Here is an 18710-nt window from a genome sequence, read left to right on the forward strand (position 1 = left end):
CCGTAGGAGGCAGACACAAAAATAGAAGCTACGTCCAGAAAACCGGAGAAGTTGGCAACTATCAGATTGCAGACCCCTGAACCTATCAACACAACTAGCAGCAGCCGTGGGGGGTTCCTACGGTGCCCTAGACCCCTCGATCACAGCCGGAGGACTACATAACCTAAAGACAGAAGAGGAAATCTAAACTGCCCCAGAGCAGTCAACATATAATGACGGTGAAGCAAGATGAAAAAACACTCACACAGATAGAAAGATAGGCTGAGCAAACAATGGGGCCCAAACTAACTAAAATAGGACAGGATAGGATGGTTGCTGTCTGCAATCTGCCAAAACCCTATGAAAAACATAAGCCAACAGGCTGATATGGAAAAAGGCCCTGAAGCAGCTAGGCTTCAAAAACTATATCAGCACTCAGGTATTTTCTGAAGACAGAGCTAAAGGAATTCAGCTCACCCCAGCAGGGAATGACAGAAATCCAGCAAAAACAGGTCAAAGTACAAATGCAAAAGGCAGAGCAGAAAACTTAGCTTTAGGAGAGCAGGAATTCAGACTGGTATCCAAGGATTCCACAGAGAAATCACCCGCAGGGCAGAAGGGCGTGGACAGCCTTATATCCAGTGAGAAACTCCACTCAGCCAATCATCATCATTAGGCACAGATGGTTGATAATCAGGCTCACTACCTTTCTTTACCAGAAGAGGGAGTTCATCGGGCCTCAGTGATAAAGGGGAAAATGAACTCACAACACTTCCCCCATACTCTGGAACTCTACTCCAACACATCAGACTCTCGCCTACCATGGAAACCTTCAAAAAGAACCTGAAGACCCACCTCTTCCAACAAGCCTATAACCTGCAGTGATCCTCAGTCTACTGAACCGCCGCACGACCAGCTCTACACTCTCCTACTGTATCCTCATCCATCCCCTGTAGACTGTGAGCCCTTGCGGGCAGGGTCCTCTCTTCTTCTGCACTTGTGTGTCTTGTATTGCTCATGTTTATTGTACTTGTCCATGTTTGCCCCTTTTCACATGTAAAGCGCCATGGAATAAATGGCGCTATATAAATGTAGAAAAATAATAATTGAGGATGTTAATCTCAGGTCATTAGCAGAACGGAGGGCACGGGCAGGGTGGTAGATTGAGAAGAGGGAGGGTGCTGAACCGTGGAGCGCATTGTGGGTGAAAGTGATAAGTTTATATTGAATTCTAGAGTGGATGGGTAACCAGTGCAATGAGTGGCACAAGGTAGAGGCATTTGTGTAGCTGCTGGAAAGGAATATGATCCTGGCTGCTGCATTTAGGACAGATTGGGGAGAGAAGAGTTTAGTAAGATGGAGACCGATTCGTAGAGAGTTACAATAGTTCAGACAAGAATGAATAAGAGAAACAGTAAGAGTTTTTGCTGAGTCAACTGTAAGAAAAGGTCGAATTCTAGAGATGTTCTTGAGGTGTAGGTGACATGAGTGGGCAAGTGATCGGATGGGATGGGGGTGAAGGAAAGATCTGAGTCAAATATGACTCCAAGACAGCGGGTATGTTGCTGAGGAGTAATGGTGGAGCCACACACGGAGATGGCAATATCGGGCATAGGTGGGTTAGTAGAGGGAGAAAACAAGGAGTTCAGTTTTTGACAAGTTCAGCTTTAGATAGAGGGAGGATATGATGTTAGGGACAACGGAAAGAGTCATGGGTGTTTTATAACAATGCAGGCTTGATGTCAGGAGTAGAAGTGTATAATTGGGTGTCATCAGCATAGAGATGGTACTGGAAACCAAATTTACCGATTGTCCAAGAGGGGGAGTATACAAGAAGAAGAGGAGGGGGCCTAGGACTAAACCCTGAGGAACCCCCGACCTAAAGAGGGAGAGGAAGAAGAGCCAGTAAAAGATACAATGAAGGAGTGGTCAGAGAGGTAGGAGGATGAACCAGGAGAGAACGAAGACCATGAGGCCAATGGAGCGGAGCATAGTGAGGAGGAGCTGGTGATCCACAGTGTCTAATGCTGCAGAGATCCAGGAGAATCAGCAGGGAATAGTGACCATTAGATTTAGCTGTTAGTAGATCATTAGTGTCATGATCCAGCCCGGGTTTTTGTCTTGTCTCTCCTTTCCCGGTCTGGTCATGTCAGGGGTTAATTTTCCCTGCCTCGTTCCTGTGTCCTGTCTGCTATATTTTTGTGCTGCATCCTGTGTGCAATGCCAGTTATATTGCTTGCCTTCTGCGTGTTTAGCTGGCTCTGGTGAGTTCCTGATCTGTCCTGCTGCGTTCATCTGATGCTACCCGTGTCTGTTGCTGACCTTTGGACTGTGTTCAGACTACCTATTTGTTATTGCCCCTTTGCTTATCCGCTGTCTCTCTGGTATTCTGACCCTGGCATATGACCTGACTTGCGACTTTGGATTTACCTTTGGTACTGTGCTGCTGTCTGGTATCGACTCGGCTCTCTGACCATTCCTTTGCCACCTAGTGGTTGCTTCGCTGTATTACTGCTGGTCTGCTTCATTGCAGGATTTTCAGCTCATGCTCCACTCTGCTGCCATCTAATGGAGTTTGTGTTACTCTGCAGTAACCCTCAGTATTACAACGTGACAATTAGAGACTTTAGTGAGGGCAGTTTCAGTAAAATGTAAAGAGAGGAAACCGGACTGTAGAGGGTCGTGAAGAGTTATCAGAGAGACAGCGGCTAAGTGGGGAGTGGACCAGGCGTTCCAGGAGTTTAGAGAAGAAGGGAAGGTTGGAGACAGGTCTGTAGTTAGCAGCACAGTTCTGTTTGAGGGATGGTTTTTAAGTAATGGCTGTATGATGGCGTCTTTAAATTAGGAGGGAAAAATACCAGAAGAGAGGAAGAGATTAAATACAGTTGTGTGAAAGCGTTTGCCCCCTTCCTGATTTCCTGTTCTTTTGCATGTTTGTCACACTTAAATGCTTCAAATCACCAAACAAATTTAAATATTAGACAAAGCTAACACAAGTAATAACAGATTGCAGTTTTTAAATGAAGGTCTTTATTATTAAGGGGGGAAAAAAATCAAAACCTATGCCATTTATGGATAATGGCTGTCATGGTGGTTCGCTGGAGTCCCAAAGCTTAAGAAATGGCGTTATAACCTTTTCCAAACTGATAGATCTCAATTACTTTGTTTCTCAACTGATCCAGTATTTCTTTGGATCGGATCGCAGCATGGTGTCTAGCTTTTGAGGAACTTTTGGTCTACTTCACTTTCTCAGGCAGGTCCTATTTAAGTGATTTCTTGTTTGAGAACAGGTGTGGCAGTAATCAGGCCTGTGTTTGGCTAGGGAATGTGAACTCAGCTTCCCAAAGATGTGATGAACCGCTGTTTTTGTTTTAAGGGAGGGGGGCATCGCTTTTTCACAGTAAAGACCTTCATTTACAAACTGTACTTTGTGATTACTTGTGTTATCTTTGTCTAATATTTACAATTGTTTGGTGATCTGAATCATTTAAATGTGACAGACATGCAAAAGAAGAGGAAATCAGGAAGGGGGAAAACACTTTTTCATACAACTGTATTTTAGGTGAGTGGTGACAGCCGGGGAAATGGACTGGAGGAGATGTGAGGGAATAGGGTCACTGGTACAAGTAATAGGGTGAGAAGATGCTAGGAGCCCGTTTACTTCTGTGACCGGTTGAAAGACCGAAAGTGAGCTAGATGTAGTGAAGGAGAGAGAACAATACATGATATTAGGGGATTGGTAGAAAATTTCCTGTTGGATATGGGTGATTTTTTTCTTTGAACGTGGCCAGATCATCAGCGCTGAGGTTGGTGGTTGGGGCCTGTACTTTTGGACTGAAGAAAGAATGAAAAGTGTCAAAAAGATGTTTTGGATGGTTGGATAGTGCGGTGATGAGAGTGGTGAAGTAGGTTTGTTTAGGGAGGTGAAGGGCAGAGTTTTATGTTTTAAGCGTAAACTTATAGTTGATGAAATATTCAGGTAGATTGGATTTTCTTCACAGACGTTCGATGCACCTGGAGCACCGCTGTAGGAAATGTGTTTGCAGCGTGTGCTGGGGTTGTCGCCGAGTTTTTCTATGTGTAGGAGGTGCAGCTTCATCCAGGGCACTTTGCAGTGTTTCATTGTAATGTTTAAATGCAGAGTCAGAATACGAGAGGGAGAGGAGATTGGGGCCAATGATGACTGCAGATTCTTCATAAGTTTTGTAATAGTTTTTACAGTTTTGTTTTACTATTTCTTTTGTTATGAGCTGTTTTTGTTTTTTTTTTCTAATTTTTTCTGTACTTTTGAAAATATTTGAAGCTATATTTTTACAATTTAGTTTGTTTTACTTTCCGTTTCTTATTTTATGATCCTTTTTACTTTTCATTTATTATTTATTTATTTTTTTACTATTTAATTTTTATTATTTTATAGACTGTTGGTCCAAGTAGTATACCTTTATACCTTTTTATCGTGTGTCCATGACATTGACCACACACTGTTTTAGGTAAACGCAGTTTCATTCAGCTCCTCCCTTCTTATACGGATCATATTCACGGTCCGATGGTGTTTAAAGGGGTCCACCAATTACTTCAATCACACACCGTATTTAATCTACTAACTATGGAGAACCCCTTTAAAAATAACTGCTAGAAATGTCTCTGAAACTAGCTCCTGCCATGGAAACCATCAGCAAGGAGATCGTAGGAGGTAATGACACTTGGTTATTTTAATACACAATTAACATCACTTAAATCCAAGGAGGAAGCCACTTAATTTCAATTCCAAGAATCCGTTAAAGGGCTGGTCTGTGTTGACACGGGTGGCCAGGTCCACTAGCCAAAACCGCATGGACCAGGGATCGTCTCGCCGAACTCCCGCTCTCCTTTTAACGTTGGCATAATGCTACTCAGATAACACAGGGTGAGGGTACAACAGTGTGGCAATGCTTTATTGAACCACAAAACAGGTAGATGACACATAGAAGAGTCCCAGCACAGTACCGAAGATGGTGCACATTTCAGAGTCTCACCCTTCCTCTGACTTGTTGTGATAATGACAGATGTTAAGTCAGAGCTCCCAGGGTCGGCCACCCCACCTGTGACACGCACACAGAGAGGAGGTAACGACAAGCTTAGGGAGATGACAGTCCATTCAGGTACAAGGTCAGTTGACCTTAGGGTCACAACCTAGCTTCTCCGAACGTATCCATGGTTCAGCGATGGTCATTGCCGCAGATCTGTATTCTTCCAGCTGGGGCCAAGGTCCCCTAGGTTGTTTCCCGTAGAATGATAGATCCGTATCCCTCGTGATGGAGCCATGATGTATTGCTGCTTTCCTGTCTCTGTGCCTTTTGATGTATCGCTGTCTTGGCAGAATCTCTGGCTGTCTCTCAGTCTCTCTCTGAGTCTCTATCAGTCTGTACAGAGGCATGTAACCTATTTTTAGGGTAAGTTCACACAGGACTTTTTTGCTGCGTTTTTTGTTCATGTTTTTTTTTTTATGCTAATTTTCCACTGCTTTTTCCATTACCAGCAAAGCCTATGAGATTTCAGAAATCTCCTGCACACACATTGGTTTTTGCGTGATCAGGATTTTGTGCTTTGCTGCATTTTCTGGACATAGAGTATGTCACTTCTTTCAGCGTTTTTGCTGCGTTTTTCACCCGTTGACTTGAATGGGTGTTGAAAAAAAGCTGCAAAAATGCACCAAATACGCAGGTGTCATTATTTGCAGCGTTTTTGCTGCAGAAAAGTCATGGACATTAGCATGGACAAAGAGACAAAAAAAAAAACTCACCAATAACGCACCTAATCCTGCGTTTTTGCTGCAGCTTCTTTCCTGCCAAGAAGATCGGGTTTTGCTGCAGAAAAAAAAGCAGCAAAAAAGTCCTTACCCCTTATAGTTAACAAGTGTCCTTCATCCAGTATTTACATAAAGGGTAAGAATGGAGATGAGATCAAGCAGCATTACTTGATTACTTAATCTATTTACACAGTTTGGTTTTCGAAGACAAGAAACTTTCTACACAATGCATAATTAGCATATCAGTAAGCATCACTAGTCATCAAGGATAAGGGCACACTGTGTTATATCAAATATCCGCTTACAAATCAATATTCCAGGCTTAGGCTAGTTTCACATTAGCGTTACCGGGCGCAGCGCACGGCCGCCGCTAAGCTCCGCCCCCGGCCACGCCCCCTCCGGGCAGCTCCTCCTCTGATCGCATGAGGCTGCATGTGGTCAGTGTACGCTATATTTAGCGTTGGGTACGCTGGCTGTGCTCTGGGACGATTTTGCCGGCGCTTGCGCCGTTTTGGCGCTGCGCCGAGCGCACAAAAATGCAACACAGTGTGTTTGGCGCACGTTGGCGCAGCGCCAAAAGGGCGCAAGCGCCGGCAAAATCATGCCAGCACACGGCCAGCGTACCCAACGTTAAATATAGGGTACACTGATCGCATGCAGCGTCATGCGATCAGAGGAGGAGCTGACCGGAGGGGGCGCGGCCGGTGGCGGAGCTTAGCGGCGGCCCTGCGCTGCGCACGGTAACGCTAGTGTGAAACTAGCCTTACTCAAGCAAAAGTCTAGATAACAGTCTTTTCTTTCTGGTTTGCTAAAAATAGTTGTCTGGTTAATTAAGACGCCATGCTGTGTCTTCACATGGTCTACGATTGGATATCCAGTTAGAGATGAGATCAGCGAGTGCCCATGAGTTTGGGAGATTTGAGCTCTGACCCATTGGGGTCGGAACCACCATTAATCAGCTGATCGATGGGTTTGGACGGCATTAAAAGCAGCACAGCGCTGAAGGTGGTGTAGTGGCCGGAAATGGTATTACAAGCGCTCTACCATTACCTAGGCGAGATAAGATAGCACTAGTCACAGTATATGGAGCGGTGCGAACCCAGTAAAGTGGCCGAGTGCTTACTGAATGTCTGGAGAGGCTTCTGGAGCGGAGCCTGCGTGGGTGCCAGCTGTGCTGTACAGCCTAAGCTAGCTGCTGTGATCGGAGCTAGCTCCAATTGCGGCAGTTTAACCCCTTAGATGCTTCCATCAATTGCGAGCAAGGCTTTCAAAGGGGTTATCTGGTTTTTGGAAAACCTCTGTCCCACGGGTGCAGTTTTTTGTTTCTGTTTTGTAAATGTCCTTTACTCACCCTCCCAAGGTCCAGCGCTGAGTCTCTGCCAGCCACGGACTACTGACCTGACCGCTCGACCAGGGTTCTGCAACCCGATTGGCTCATCTCTAAACCTGGGTTCAAGTTCCCTAGAGAAAGAGGATTTTTTTTAAAAAAAGTTAAAAAAAAAAATATGTCCAATAAAAAAAGATTATTTAACCCATATTATGAAAAAAGAGAATTTCCGTCATTCCTTCGCTGCAGCGCCCTTGAAAAAATACCAAAAAAAATAAAGATCTTGTATCACCCTCCCTCCATTTTTCCATATTAAAAATACAAATAAATAAAAAAAATTCATAATAAAATAATAATAAAAAAAAAATACACGCGGTATCTCTGTGTTTGTTAAAGTCCGGAAACAGTGTAACGAGGAAAAAAAAAATATCAGATTTGCCGGGATTTTTTTGAGTTGTCTGCTGTAACAGCGCCGAAAAAAAAAAAAAGAGGTCATATCTACCCCAATACGGTATCAATAAAAACGTCGTCTCAGAGCGCAGAGAACGACCCCTCGCTCAGCTCCGTAGACAAAAAATTCTTAAAAACATGGGAATGGGGGGGGGGGTCTCCAAAAACTTCTACAAAACGCTCTGTGCTCCTTTCCTGGGGGGCAGACAATGGCTGGGAGCTTATGTTCCCGGGGATGCTAGATTTCTCCCACCATGTCACTGTCTGCAGAGGTGTTGTCAAGTGGGAAAACTTGCTCATAGCAACCAATCACAGCTCAGCTACTTTTAACCAGCTCTGGTGGTGAAATGAGAGATGCTTAGCGATTGGTTACAAGGAAAACTGTTGCTCATAGCAACCAATCACAGCTCAGCTTCTTTAGAACAGCTCTGGCGAAATGAAAGATGCTTTGTGATTGGTTGGTGAGACACATACATACATTCAGTTTTATATATATAGATTTTTTTATCCACAAAAATAAAATAATTTAAAAAAAAATGAGAGAAAACAAAGCAGTCAGGAGACTTTTCTGTGTACTGTCTGACAACACCAGGAGGGAGCTGCACTATTGGTTATACTGGGACAAGTGATCCTCCTAGGTGCAGGCTTCTCGTTTCGCCATCACGTGACCCTCGTTATAAGGAGCAGTCCACACAGATCCAGCGCACAAAACTGTACGAGATCCGCCAGGTGCGCGCAGGCTATAAAAACTACACATCCCAGCAGGCTTTGCGCGTTTACAAGCGCCGCTTCCGGTCCTGCGTGATTTCCGGAACGGATCGGAACCCGGAGTCCGGATTTGGTTCCTACCCCTCCCCCGGCCCGGAGCAGGTACCGGGAGCAGGTGGGTGATTGATAGGACGGAGGGAAAAGGAAAGCTGCGAGTGTGGCCGGGAAGTGCGGGGCAGGCCGGCGGCGGGGAGGCCGCGGTGTGCGCTCCTCCAGCTCCAGCTGCCAGGCCGCCTGGTCTTTGTTGCTGCAGCCGGAGGGGGCGGCTTCTTCCCCGCAGCTCCGGGATCACAGGCAAAACCCGGCTACACGGCCGATCCCGGAACCTGCGTGCAAACCCCCCCCAGTACACCGGACACAGCCCCTCCGTGTGCAAGGGGGCGATATGGCGCGATATGCCCATGCTATGTCCCGATATGGATTGTCAGAATCCTTGCGCTAGTTATGATAGAAGCTGGGACCTCCCGCAGCGCTGCTGGCTGCCACTGAATAGAACATCGGGGCCACAGGCAGCGTTTAGATTTATTTATTTATTTATTTTTTAAAGTTGCTTTATTTTTTTTGGAGGTCAAATTATTATGGAAAATAGTGCAAGGGGGCTGATGGATTTTTTTTGCACAGATCTTTTTTTTTTTTTTTACACTTTTTTGCGACCCTCTTAAGGCACGATCCGCTAAAATATTACAAAATGGGGGGGGGGGTTTGAGTTTTTTTTTTTTTTTTTAAATTTGGGCTTCCGTAAAATGATAGTGGGAGGGCGGAGAACGTTTTGTGCAAAAAGTTGCAGAAAAAAAATTCCTCTTTTACCATTAATAAAAGGCACAGACAATAGAGAGACGAAAAACGCCAAAATCCGATCTGTAGCTGCAGGAAGGGAGCGGGCGGATCCGCTGCAGACTAAATCACACGCTAAGAAGAGATTTATTATTTTTCTATTTTATTTTCTCACTTGCAGGTTCCGGTAACACTCACACGTTCGGTATCTGTAAGATCGGGTGCTGGTGAAAAATGCCGAAGTGCTGACGGGTTTGACCTCTCCTAGGTTTGTCTTACAAATACTCGCCTAACGTTTGCAGATTTTGGCAAAGGCTTCTGCTGAAATAGGACATTTTTTATTTTTATGTGGCTCTTTTCCATGCTGAAAAATCCATATATAATAGTTTTTTTTTGTATTATTATTTATTTTTAACAAAACAAAACTCCAGGAGAATTATCACGTTCATTTTACACTCAGTGAAAAAATATAGGCAAATAAATAAATAAATAAACCTCCCTGTGTGCACTAGAAGCGTTAGTCAGATTCCGCATTCTTCCTCTTAGGCCGGGGTCACACTTGCAAGTGCAATGCGAGAAACTTGGACGAGTCCCTCACCTCAACCACCGGCACTCGGGACCGGAGTGTGCGTCTCCATGTATTTCTATGCAGCTGAGCGCTCCGGTCCGAGTGCCGGGTGTTGAGGCGAGAGACTCGTCCAAGTTTCTCGCCTTATTCACAGGATTTAAAGTGGTTTTTCCTGTAGATTTCGGAGCAGGATCAGCTTCACAATCCACATCCGTGTCCGTGCGCAGAACGTCCTATAGACGAGTGTGAACCTGGCGAATTTTTCAAGTGGATGACGGACGTGGCTTTACACACCGGCGTCCTTAAGAGTCTCTTTTGTCATTTTTTTTTTTTTTTTGCAAGGTTTTTGGTCACTGGCTTTATTTTTTACTTTGGAACAGTTTGGCTTTGGAAACCTACAACAGTTAAGGCTGAGTGCAGACGGACTTTTTTGACCTGCATTTTTCCTGCGGATTTCTTCCATTTTTCCCGCGGTTTTCTTGCGGTTTTCTCCCTGCGGATTTGGAGACAGGGGAGATGGAAAACCGCACAAAAGAAGTAACATGCTGTGGATTTTGTACCGCAGGAAAACCGCGCGGAAAAATCCGCAGCATCTGCACAGCGGTTTTTTTTTCCATTGATTTTAAGGCTACTGTACATCACAATGCGGAAATGCAACGTTTCTGCGCGGTAAAATCCGCTGCAGAACCGCTGCAAATCTGCATCGTGTGCACACAGCCGAAAACACTGAACATACAAATAGCAAGTCATTTTTACCATACAGTGCATATGTTCGTTCTTTTTTTTTTTTTTTTTCAGACCCTATACCTTAAAAATAAAAAATAAAATTAAAAACAAAAGTGATGTTCAGAACATATTCACACGGCTATTTTTATGCAGATCATAAAAGCAAACCCACTTCAAAATTTCCGTAAGAAAAAATTTTTTTTTTTTTTTTTTTTTGCAGGTGGAAAATACAGATATATAGATAGAGAGATATATATATAATGCACGCTTCTTTGGCATTTTTCACCTATTTAAAGTAATGGGTGGTGAAAAAACACTGGAAAAAAAATTCCTGATGTAGTATAATCAGATTTTTTTTTTTTTTGCACTAAACTTTATCAACATGCACAAGAGACAAATGTAGCATGACAAAAATGCAGCAAAAAACGCAAGAAAAAAACCAAGCAAAATATATATATATATCTATCAAAACGCTCCAAAAAAATCTCGGTCTTGAGTTTTCCCATTGACTTGTATTATAAGGTGCAGAGTCTTCCTGTTGGAAAACGCTGGAATAATGGACCGATTTCTGCTCTTAACCACTTGCTGTTCTTTATTAACTACTTCAGGTTTCTGACGTTCAAAACAGTAAGTGGTTTTTACATAAAACTGTTCATTCTTTTGAGTGTTTTCTTTTTTTTTTTTTTTTGTAGCACAATCCGCCTTAAAAAAAATAGGTTGTGTGGGCATACTCGCCCTCAATAGGCACACGGTTTGTCTTTGTTTTTTTTTAAAAAAAAACCTTCTAGTGTTTGAAGGAAGAAAAAAAGTGGAAAAAAATTAAAATTAAGTCAGGAAAACTATAGTAAAACCCTCCAAAAAAATGACGGCAAAAACCGAACAAAGCACTCAGGAAACGACACAAAACACGGTACAGGCACATGTGCACGTACCCAAAAAGAGAAGTGACTTCTGCTTTGAATACCTCAAAAAATGCAAACTCCCGAGAGTGTTCACACTCGGTCTTTTCGTTGAGTTTTTGAAGCTGAAACTGGCTCCGTGCACAGAATTTTTGGAGGAGGTTTTTTTTTTCAGCAAAAACTCTTCCCAAACCTTCTTCAAATCTCAAAATTCCTCAATAACTTGGAATTTCTGCTCTGAAACCTCAGCACATACTTACTGAGAGGAAACGCACGTTTTTGAGGAGGATTTGGAGAGTTTCTGCTAAAAAAACAAACAAACAAAAAAACTCCTGAGCCTTCCCAGCCGCAGTTTCCCCTTGCTTTTAATACACGCCATGCCTGTATAAACTCCAATTTCCAGGGTTTTATTGTTTCCGTTCACTGACACCAAGTACAAATCTTAGAAAAGAGAGTTGAACGGAAGAAAAAAATCCCATTAAATAAAGCGCTACGTTAATGCCCTCACATCAGTTCTTGGGGCTAGAGGGCTGTAATATGGCCATAATGTAGGAAACGTCCAATATGGCCGCTTTGTCGTGGGCTAATATCACTTTATATGCTAGAGTATGGAGAACCATGATCCCGTTTAGTTCTGGGCCTAACCCCCCCCCAGGCTGCACCACTGCTAATGGCTTCTTTCTGTCAGCTGTTGTCATGGAGACCGTGTGTGAATCCACCATGATTATCTGCGTCCCACCAGTCTCAAATACCAGTAGTGACGTGAGGACTTCTGTCCATTTCGGGATTTGGTTCCTTCAGATGATCTCCATAGCAACCAGAAAGATGGGAACGTGTTGTCATGAAAATCTCCCAGTACTGTAGCCTCAGGCTTTGGGCCTATAACTTCGAGTGATCATATCTCAGCCTAGAAATGTCATATTATGAAGCCGTTTTCACATTTTTAATGTTCCCTACATGGCCTTTTGTACAATTCTAGTCATCTGGCCTCATATTTTTTTCTGACCTTATTACCCTATGTTCACACCTTGTAACTTTTGAAATAAAGATGGATGGCATAACATTGCCCCTAGGGACGCCTTTTAGTGTTCCCAAAAAGTACGATTCACTTTTCATGGGCCCCCCCCATACTGTCTGATGGCTCCCCAATCAGTAAGAACCCCCCCATCTTATACATAAGGGCTAACATGGCCGACCGTTCCCGTCAGGCAGTCCCTTCTGATCTCGGATATGTAATTAATGTGACATTACGTCTTCTCTCTAGGTGTGCACGATGGCACAAGACGGGATGGATGAGTCGATGTTTATATGTAAGTGTCGTCAGCTGCAGTTGTGTTGAGACCACCCCAGCCCTCCACTCAGGGGGCCGCTACTGAGCTTATACACTGAAATTGAAGTTATTACTCTCGCCCACTTAGCTGGAACTGTACAATTTCAGGAGCGAGTATTCCCCAACATTGTGGATTGGCACGCAGAAAAATTACAGGGCGGGGGGGGGGAATCTATTTGCAAAAATTTTGGGAAAATGGCTCCCCATTCTGTACACAGGGCGTGTCTGGTATTGCGACTGAGCTGCAATATCTGTTTTCTGCAGGAAGGCAGCCATGTTTTTCTGATCTGGGATAGCGCTCCTTTTTAAAGTTTCCTGTGCCTTGTTTGCAGGGTGTGAGGACTGTGCGCAGTACCACGACTCTGAGTGTCCGGAGCTCGGCGCGCTGGTGACGGTCCAGGACTCCTTTGTGCTGAGCAGGGCGAGGTGAGTGCGTTCACACATCAGGGGGTATATAATGCAGCCCCCCTATACCAAAGGTGACCCACCAACCCTGTATTCCCGCCGGCACCTCTACTCTCCATGTCTTCTTGGGGAAACCATTTAAAGGGATATTCCCAACTATCAGTCACTCATGGCGTAGGGTAGAGTGATAGATGTGGACCAGCCCCAACGAGGTGAATCGGGGGTCCCCGCCTGTTTGGTAGGGGGCCCTGTGTGACAAGGGGTGCATGCTCGAATATGCTTACTACCACTTCATTCATTGCTTGTGCTCCCTGTTCTGGTGATCGGTGCCGTTCCCACGCTGATCTAACTGTTCTGAGTCCTCTAATGCCTCCTCTATCTTCAGGTCGTCGCTGCCCACTAATCTGGAGATCAATTACATCCGAGATGGCACCGAGGGGGTGTTTGCGGTCACCCCACTTGTCAAGCGCACTCAGTTCGGTCCATTTGAATGTAAAAGAGCCGACAGGCTAGATAAAGATCCAGTCTTTCCACTCAAGGTAAAATTTATCCTCCTCCCCTCTCGCAGCACGCTGTAAAAATCTGCAGCTGCATCTCCCTCCTCCCCTGCTTCCCTGCGTCCAATATACTGTTTTACTGGAGATATTCCCCGCAGAATTTGAGGGGGTTTATGAATATTTACAAGAGGTAATTAGGGGGGCTATGGGCTGCTTTCTTCATCTTAGGTGTTCCAGAAGGACGGGCTGGTCGTGTTGTTCGATACCTCCAGTGAGGATGAGTGTAACTGGATGATGCTGGTCCGGCCGGCTTCAGATTTCACACATCAGAACCTGACGGCGTTCCAGCATGGCAACGACATCTACTTCACTACCTCTCGTGATATCGCCGCTGGTACGGAGCTACGGGTGTGGTACGCGGCCTTCTATGCAAGGAAGATGGAGAAGCCTTTGTTGAAGCCTCCTTTGCCGCCTCACAATGGTAAAGTATTACCGGGCGACATGTATGTAGTTAAATTATCAGCTGCTACATCGGGGATACATGTGACGCACATGTCTGGATCGGGCTCAGCAGCTGCGCCTGTTCCATATACCACGGGTGCCAGCTGTACTATACTCCGAGCGCTGCAGTTTAACCCCCTTAGGTTCCACTGTCTGCGGCGAATGCAGCATTTAAGCGGTTAAACCAAGGGACAGCCCATGGGGACTGTGGCATGTGGGTGGGTTGTTATGGCGGATCGAGGCTTACTATGGGTCTGCCACTATTGTAAGACTACATAGATGATCAATAAAAGCCCAATATACGGCAATGCTTAAAGGGGTTGTCAATTACTGGATGTCAGCGCAGTCTCGGGAGAGACCGCTGTAACTGCACAAATCTGGGAGATGAGTATGTGTTTGTTTTATTTTTATTTTTTTTAGTATTTAAACCCTTTATTCCTGGGTGTTTTTTTTCCATTTTTTCTTCCTAAAGCCATATCTTTTTATTTTTTTTTTTATTTTTTCATCAATACGGCCATATGAGGGTTTGTTTTTGGTTAAGAGCCACGGGTAGATCTTGAATCTACCCGTGGCTATAGGAGGCACTTGATGGCGCACTAAATCAGCAGTCATGATCTGGGAAAGATGCAGGCTCAGAGTGTGAGCCCGCATCAATGGCAGGGATCATATACATATGTCATTGGCCATGAACAGATTACATTTTTCCCAGGGCAGTTTTATTCATTTAAGGCCTCATTCACACATCAGTATTTCATCAGTATTTGTATGCCAAAAGCAGGAGTGTGTCCAAAACAAAGAACAGGAGTCAGTCTTTCAATTATATTTTTTCTCGGTAAGTTCCATTCCTGGCTTTGGCATACAAGCACTGATGCAAAATACTGACCAAATACTGACGTGTGAATGAGCCTTAAGAAGGGATTGTCTAATAGTGAACAACTCCTTTAAGTTTGGCAGAGCGTTGTGCGAGCAATCAACGGATCACGTTCAAGTCTCTTATTAGCTAAAAATAAAAAAACGTTAATTCTTGGAGTAGCTGCTTTTTTCCCATTGTGTAAAATAAGGAAAAAAGGAGCAACGCCACTGTAAGGCTGTGTGCCCCACATAAGCTTTTTTTTTGCATTTTTTAAGCGTTTTTACTTGCTAAAACGCTTAAGACGCATCCCATTCATTTTAATGCATTCTGCACTTTTTCTGCATATTGATGCATTTTTTCCCGCGAAAAAAGCGCTTTGCGGTAAAAACGCAGCATGCTCATTAATTTTGTGGAAAAGTCTGCGTTTTTAGCTATTTTCTAGCTATTTTCTATGTAAAAAAAAAAAGTGCGTTTTCTGGGAAGGAGTTCGGTTTTCATGCAGAAATTTTCTGCATACGTGGGCACATAGCCTAAAAGTCCAACCTTTACGAATATAACCTAAAATTGCGGGAAGGGTGTTGTGATGGTTTTTGTGCAGCACAATATGTGCTCCGTACAGGGTGAGTGACGGCATTCATTTCTTCGGATTTGCTCTCCCTTTCTTCACTTCCGGCAGAGGTGGGATTTTTGGCGTCAGAACCTGAGAAAGAAGACGGCTTGACCTCAGCGAAATTTAACCAGCTGGCCTCCATGACCTCGAAGAAGATGAAAATCGTCCGTCCGCCGGCAGCGTTCACTTCAGGTAAGCCAGTGTCTGTGAAATGATGTGCTGCAGCAGCCGGGGCTCAGGACTGTATCATGCAGAGTACAGCTCTTTGTTTTGTTTTTTTCTTTCCATCAGTCGGGATGATACATGAGAAGGAACTTCTGATGGAACAGATAAGCAGCATCTATGTAGTGCCGCTTATCTCTGTGTACTCAAGTCCTCAAATGTGAAATTTGCATTATGTGTTTAATTTTTTTATTTTATTTTTTTCCTGCAATTTCAGTCAACTGCCAGGAGAACAGCGATATCATTCACGTGGAGACCTGTGAGTGGGCATGTAAAGTGTGCAGCATGACTTTCATCGAACCCAACTTGCTCACAGGTACAGACCAAGATCACCACGTATCAGCATCTACCTTTTTTTTTTTTTTTTTTTTTTTTTTTTTTTTATATATCTATATAATTCAGACAGCCTTCAGCCACCACTAGAGGGAGCCCAGGAGCTAGGTGCATACTGTTGTCATAAATAGAATGGAGTGAGCTCCCTCTAGTGGTGGCTGCAGGAAATCAGATTTTTATTTTTTTTTTCAATCTTTTAAGCACCTCATGCTTTGTTTTATGTCATGGCGTGGGTGTATGGAGCCAGCTGATTGCTCTATATTGCAGCACTTCTGCAGTGCAGTTTTTAGTAAAAATCACAGTCCCCTGTGAAGTGAAGCTTGTGAGCACCAAGATTCCGATCCTAAACACCCATGCATAACCCTAAACCACTCTTATAATTTGCTTTATCATAACCCCCCCACCATTCTCCCCATACAGCTCCTCCCTATACTATATGTGCTTTTTTTTTTTTTTTTCTTTCTGCACTCACTTCCTCCTATCACGAAACAGGACGTCTTAAGGGGGCAGCTCTGCGGTCACTTACCGCAGCTTCTGTCCCTGGATGACTGCATTTCCCTGCCAGGGTGATAGAAGGGAGAAGTGCCTGCAGCCCCATCCTTCTGATGTCTCCCCACAAACTGTCACAGGAAGGAAAGGAAAAATACAGATATAAGGATTGGCTGTAAGGAGAAGAGTAGGGCATTTTGTAATAAAATAAACTACAAAAGTGGTTAAAGATAGGATTTTTATCTTTTAACAGGGTGGTCTGATATATAAAATGCCCTGTATAAATATCTATCTGCCCCCAGCCACCACTAGAGGGAGCCCGGGAGCTGGCTGCGTACTGTTATACCTCCTCTAGAGGGAGCTCCGGAGCTGACTGCGTTCTGTGTTATACCGCCAGCCACCACTAGAGTGAGCTGGCTGCATACTGTTATGCTTCCACTAGAGGGAGGTCGGAACTGGCTGCGCGCTGTTATATCTCTACTAGAGGGAGCTGGCTGCGTGCTGTGTTATGCCCCAGCCACCCACTAGATGGAACTCAGGAGCTGGCTGCATGCTGTGTTATACCCCAGCCACCACTAGAGGGAGCACAGAAGTTGGCTTCATGCCGTGTTATGTAGTCTGCAGTGAGCTCCCCCTAGTGGTGGCAGCAGGCAGCTTGGAGTTTATCATTTATCCCTGTCAATGCTGAGAATATGGAGCTTTGTACCAGAAAAGATGAGTTCACGTTGTTATCTAGCTGTCTGAAACTTAACCTGCCGATTGAAAGCCGCAGAGACCGCCTGGGCTCCTTGTCTGTGTAGCCACAATGTACCTTGTATAAGTGGCACAGTGACGCCTCACGCTGCGATGTCGCTTATTATTGCAGAGCATTTATTAAGTCACCTGGAACAAACAAAAGGAATCTCCCCTTCCGGAGCCTGCGACCCCTCGTATGTGGAGGCGTGTCCGGGGCCCGCCCCTCCGGAGCAGCCCGTGGTGGTGTGCACTCCTCCCGCTGTCAGGACGGAGCTGAAGAAAAAACCCAAGAGGAGCCGCAAATCGAAAGCTGTGAAGCGCAGCATTCCCTTAGTGATCGTGGAGGATGACAGCCCCCCAGGTGAGGGTGCTACCACATGCCCTGGCCTTGCCCATTGTGCAGAAAGTTGTTTATTATTGTGTAATCACCCTTTTTTGTCTTTTTCCTCCAGCGCCCCATCCTGTCCTGTACAGTCCAGTCTTCCCTCCGGATGGCGTGGCTGAAATAATCACCGAGATCCCTCCGGACGACGTTCCCCTGCCGCACGACTCCGACGACAAGTTCATGGAACTGATGTTGGGAAAACTCTCGACCACCGATAACAGTAATTTGCCGCCGGTCTCCAAGTAAGTGGTGATTGCAGCCTGTTGTCCCCTGTTATCAGCCATTTCATACATCCAGCCATCCATAGTGGTTGTTACCCAGCTTCCCCCAGAAAACAGAGAGAACTGGGGAACTGCAGACTGGAGCCATCGATCATTATCATCCATGTGGTTTTTTTTTTTTTTTTTTTTTTCTAAACTTTTAGTAAAGTTTTTATCTATAGGACAGCTCCTTTAAATGAAAATATAATAATAAAAAAAAAATCCATAAAAAAAACACAAATACTCTATAATATCATGTATGGTGGAAAACATATATGTACCCCCACCAAAATGGTAGGTGGGGAAACTGCAACATTTCCACCAAAAGTGACGTGAGATTTTTCGTGTCTGCTGCAGGTTCGCTTTCCACCAGGGAAACAGTAACGTGAAGAGGTTGCTGTCAGGATCGCGGCACGGGATCAGAAGGAAGTTCGTGCGCCAGCTCGGAGATCACAAGCGCGTCTTCCAGTGCAATATCTGTAGCAAGGTTTTCCGAAACAGCAGCAACCTGAGCCGACATGTCCGATCCCACGGTAAGTCCGAAATGGCAGCAACATGAGCCAACGTGTCCGATCCCATGGTAAGTCCGAAACAACAGCAACCTGAGCCGACATGTCCGATCCCACGGTAAGTCCGAAATGGCAGCAAAGTGAGCCAACGTGTCCGATCCCATGGTAAGTCCGAAACAACAGCAACCTGAGCAGACATGTCCGATCCAACGGTAAGTCCCAAACAGCAACCTGAGCCAACATGTCCGATCCCACGGTAAGTCCGAAACGGCAGCAACCTTTGTCAATATGTCCGATCCAAC

At 44.8% G+C, this 18710-nt stretch overlaps 1 protein-coding gene across 6 annotated transcripts in view; it reads left to right on the top strand.

Annotated features, from left to right (window-relative positions):
• Window positions 1-8272: 8272 nt before the first annotated feature.
• The window catches only part of PRDM15 (PR/SET domain 15), a 30411-nt gene continuing 19973 nt past the window's right edge, over window positions 8273-18710 (top strand). For 3 of the 6 annotated variants that reach the window (XM_073577214.1, XM_073577210.1, XM_073577215.1), the window contains exons 1-11: window positions 8273-8427; window positions 9268-9354; window positions 12544-12589; window positions 12942-13035; window positions 13400-13553; window positions 13740-13992; window positions 15542-15667; window positions 15915-16013; window positions 17385-17615; window positions 17707-17881; window positions 18257-18432. In XM_073577214.1, coding sequence (XP_073433315.1) covers window positions 12553-12589; window positions 12942-13035; window positions 13400-13553; window positions 13740-13992; window positions 15542-15667; window positions 15915-16013; window positions 17385-17615; window positions 17707-17881; window positions 18257-18432 — 1345 coding nt within the window. In that variant the 5' untranslated portion in view covers window positions 8273-8427; window positions 9268-9354; window positions 12544-12552. Of the gene's footprint in view, window positions 8428-9267; window positions 9355-10986; window positions 11008-12543; window positions 12590-12941; window positions 13036-13399; window positions 13554-13739; window positions 13993-15541; window positions 15668-15914; window positions 16014-17384; window positions 17616-17706; window positions 17882-18256; window positions 18433-18710 lie in introns of those variants that run through there. The other 3 variants (XM_073577211.1, XM_073577212.1, XM_073577213.1) reach the window with 3 other exon arrangements.

Source organism: Dendrobates tinctorius, unplaced genomic scaffold, assembly GCF_039654945.1.
Source record: "Dendrobates tinctorius isolate UK_male_01 unplaced genomic scaffold, ASM3965494v1 ptg000054l, whole genome shotgun sequence".
Taxonomy (NCBI): Eukaryota; Metazoa; Chordata; class Amphibia; order Anura; family Dendrobatidae; genus Dendrobates; species Dendrobates tinctorius.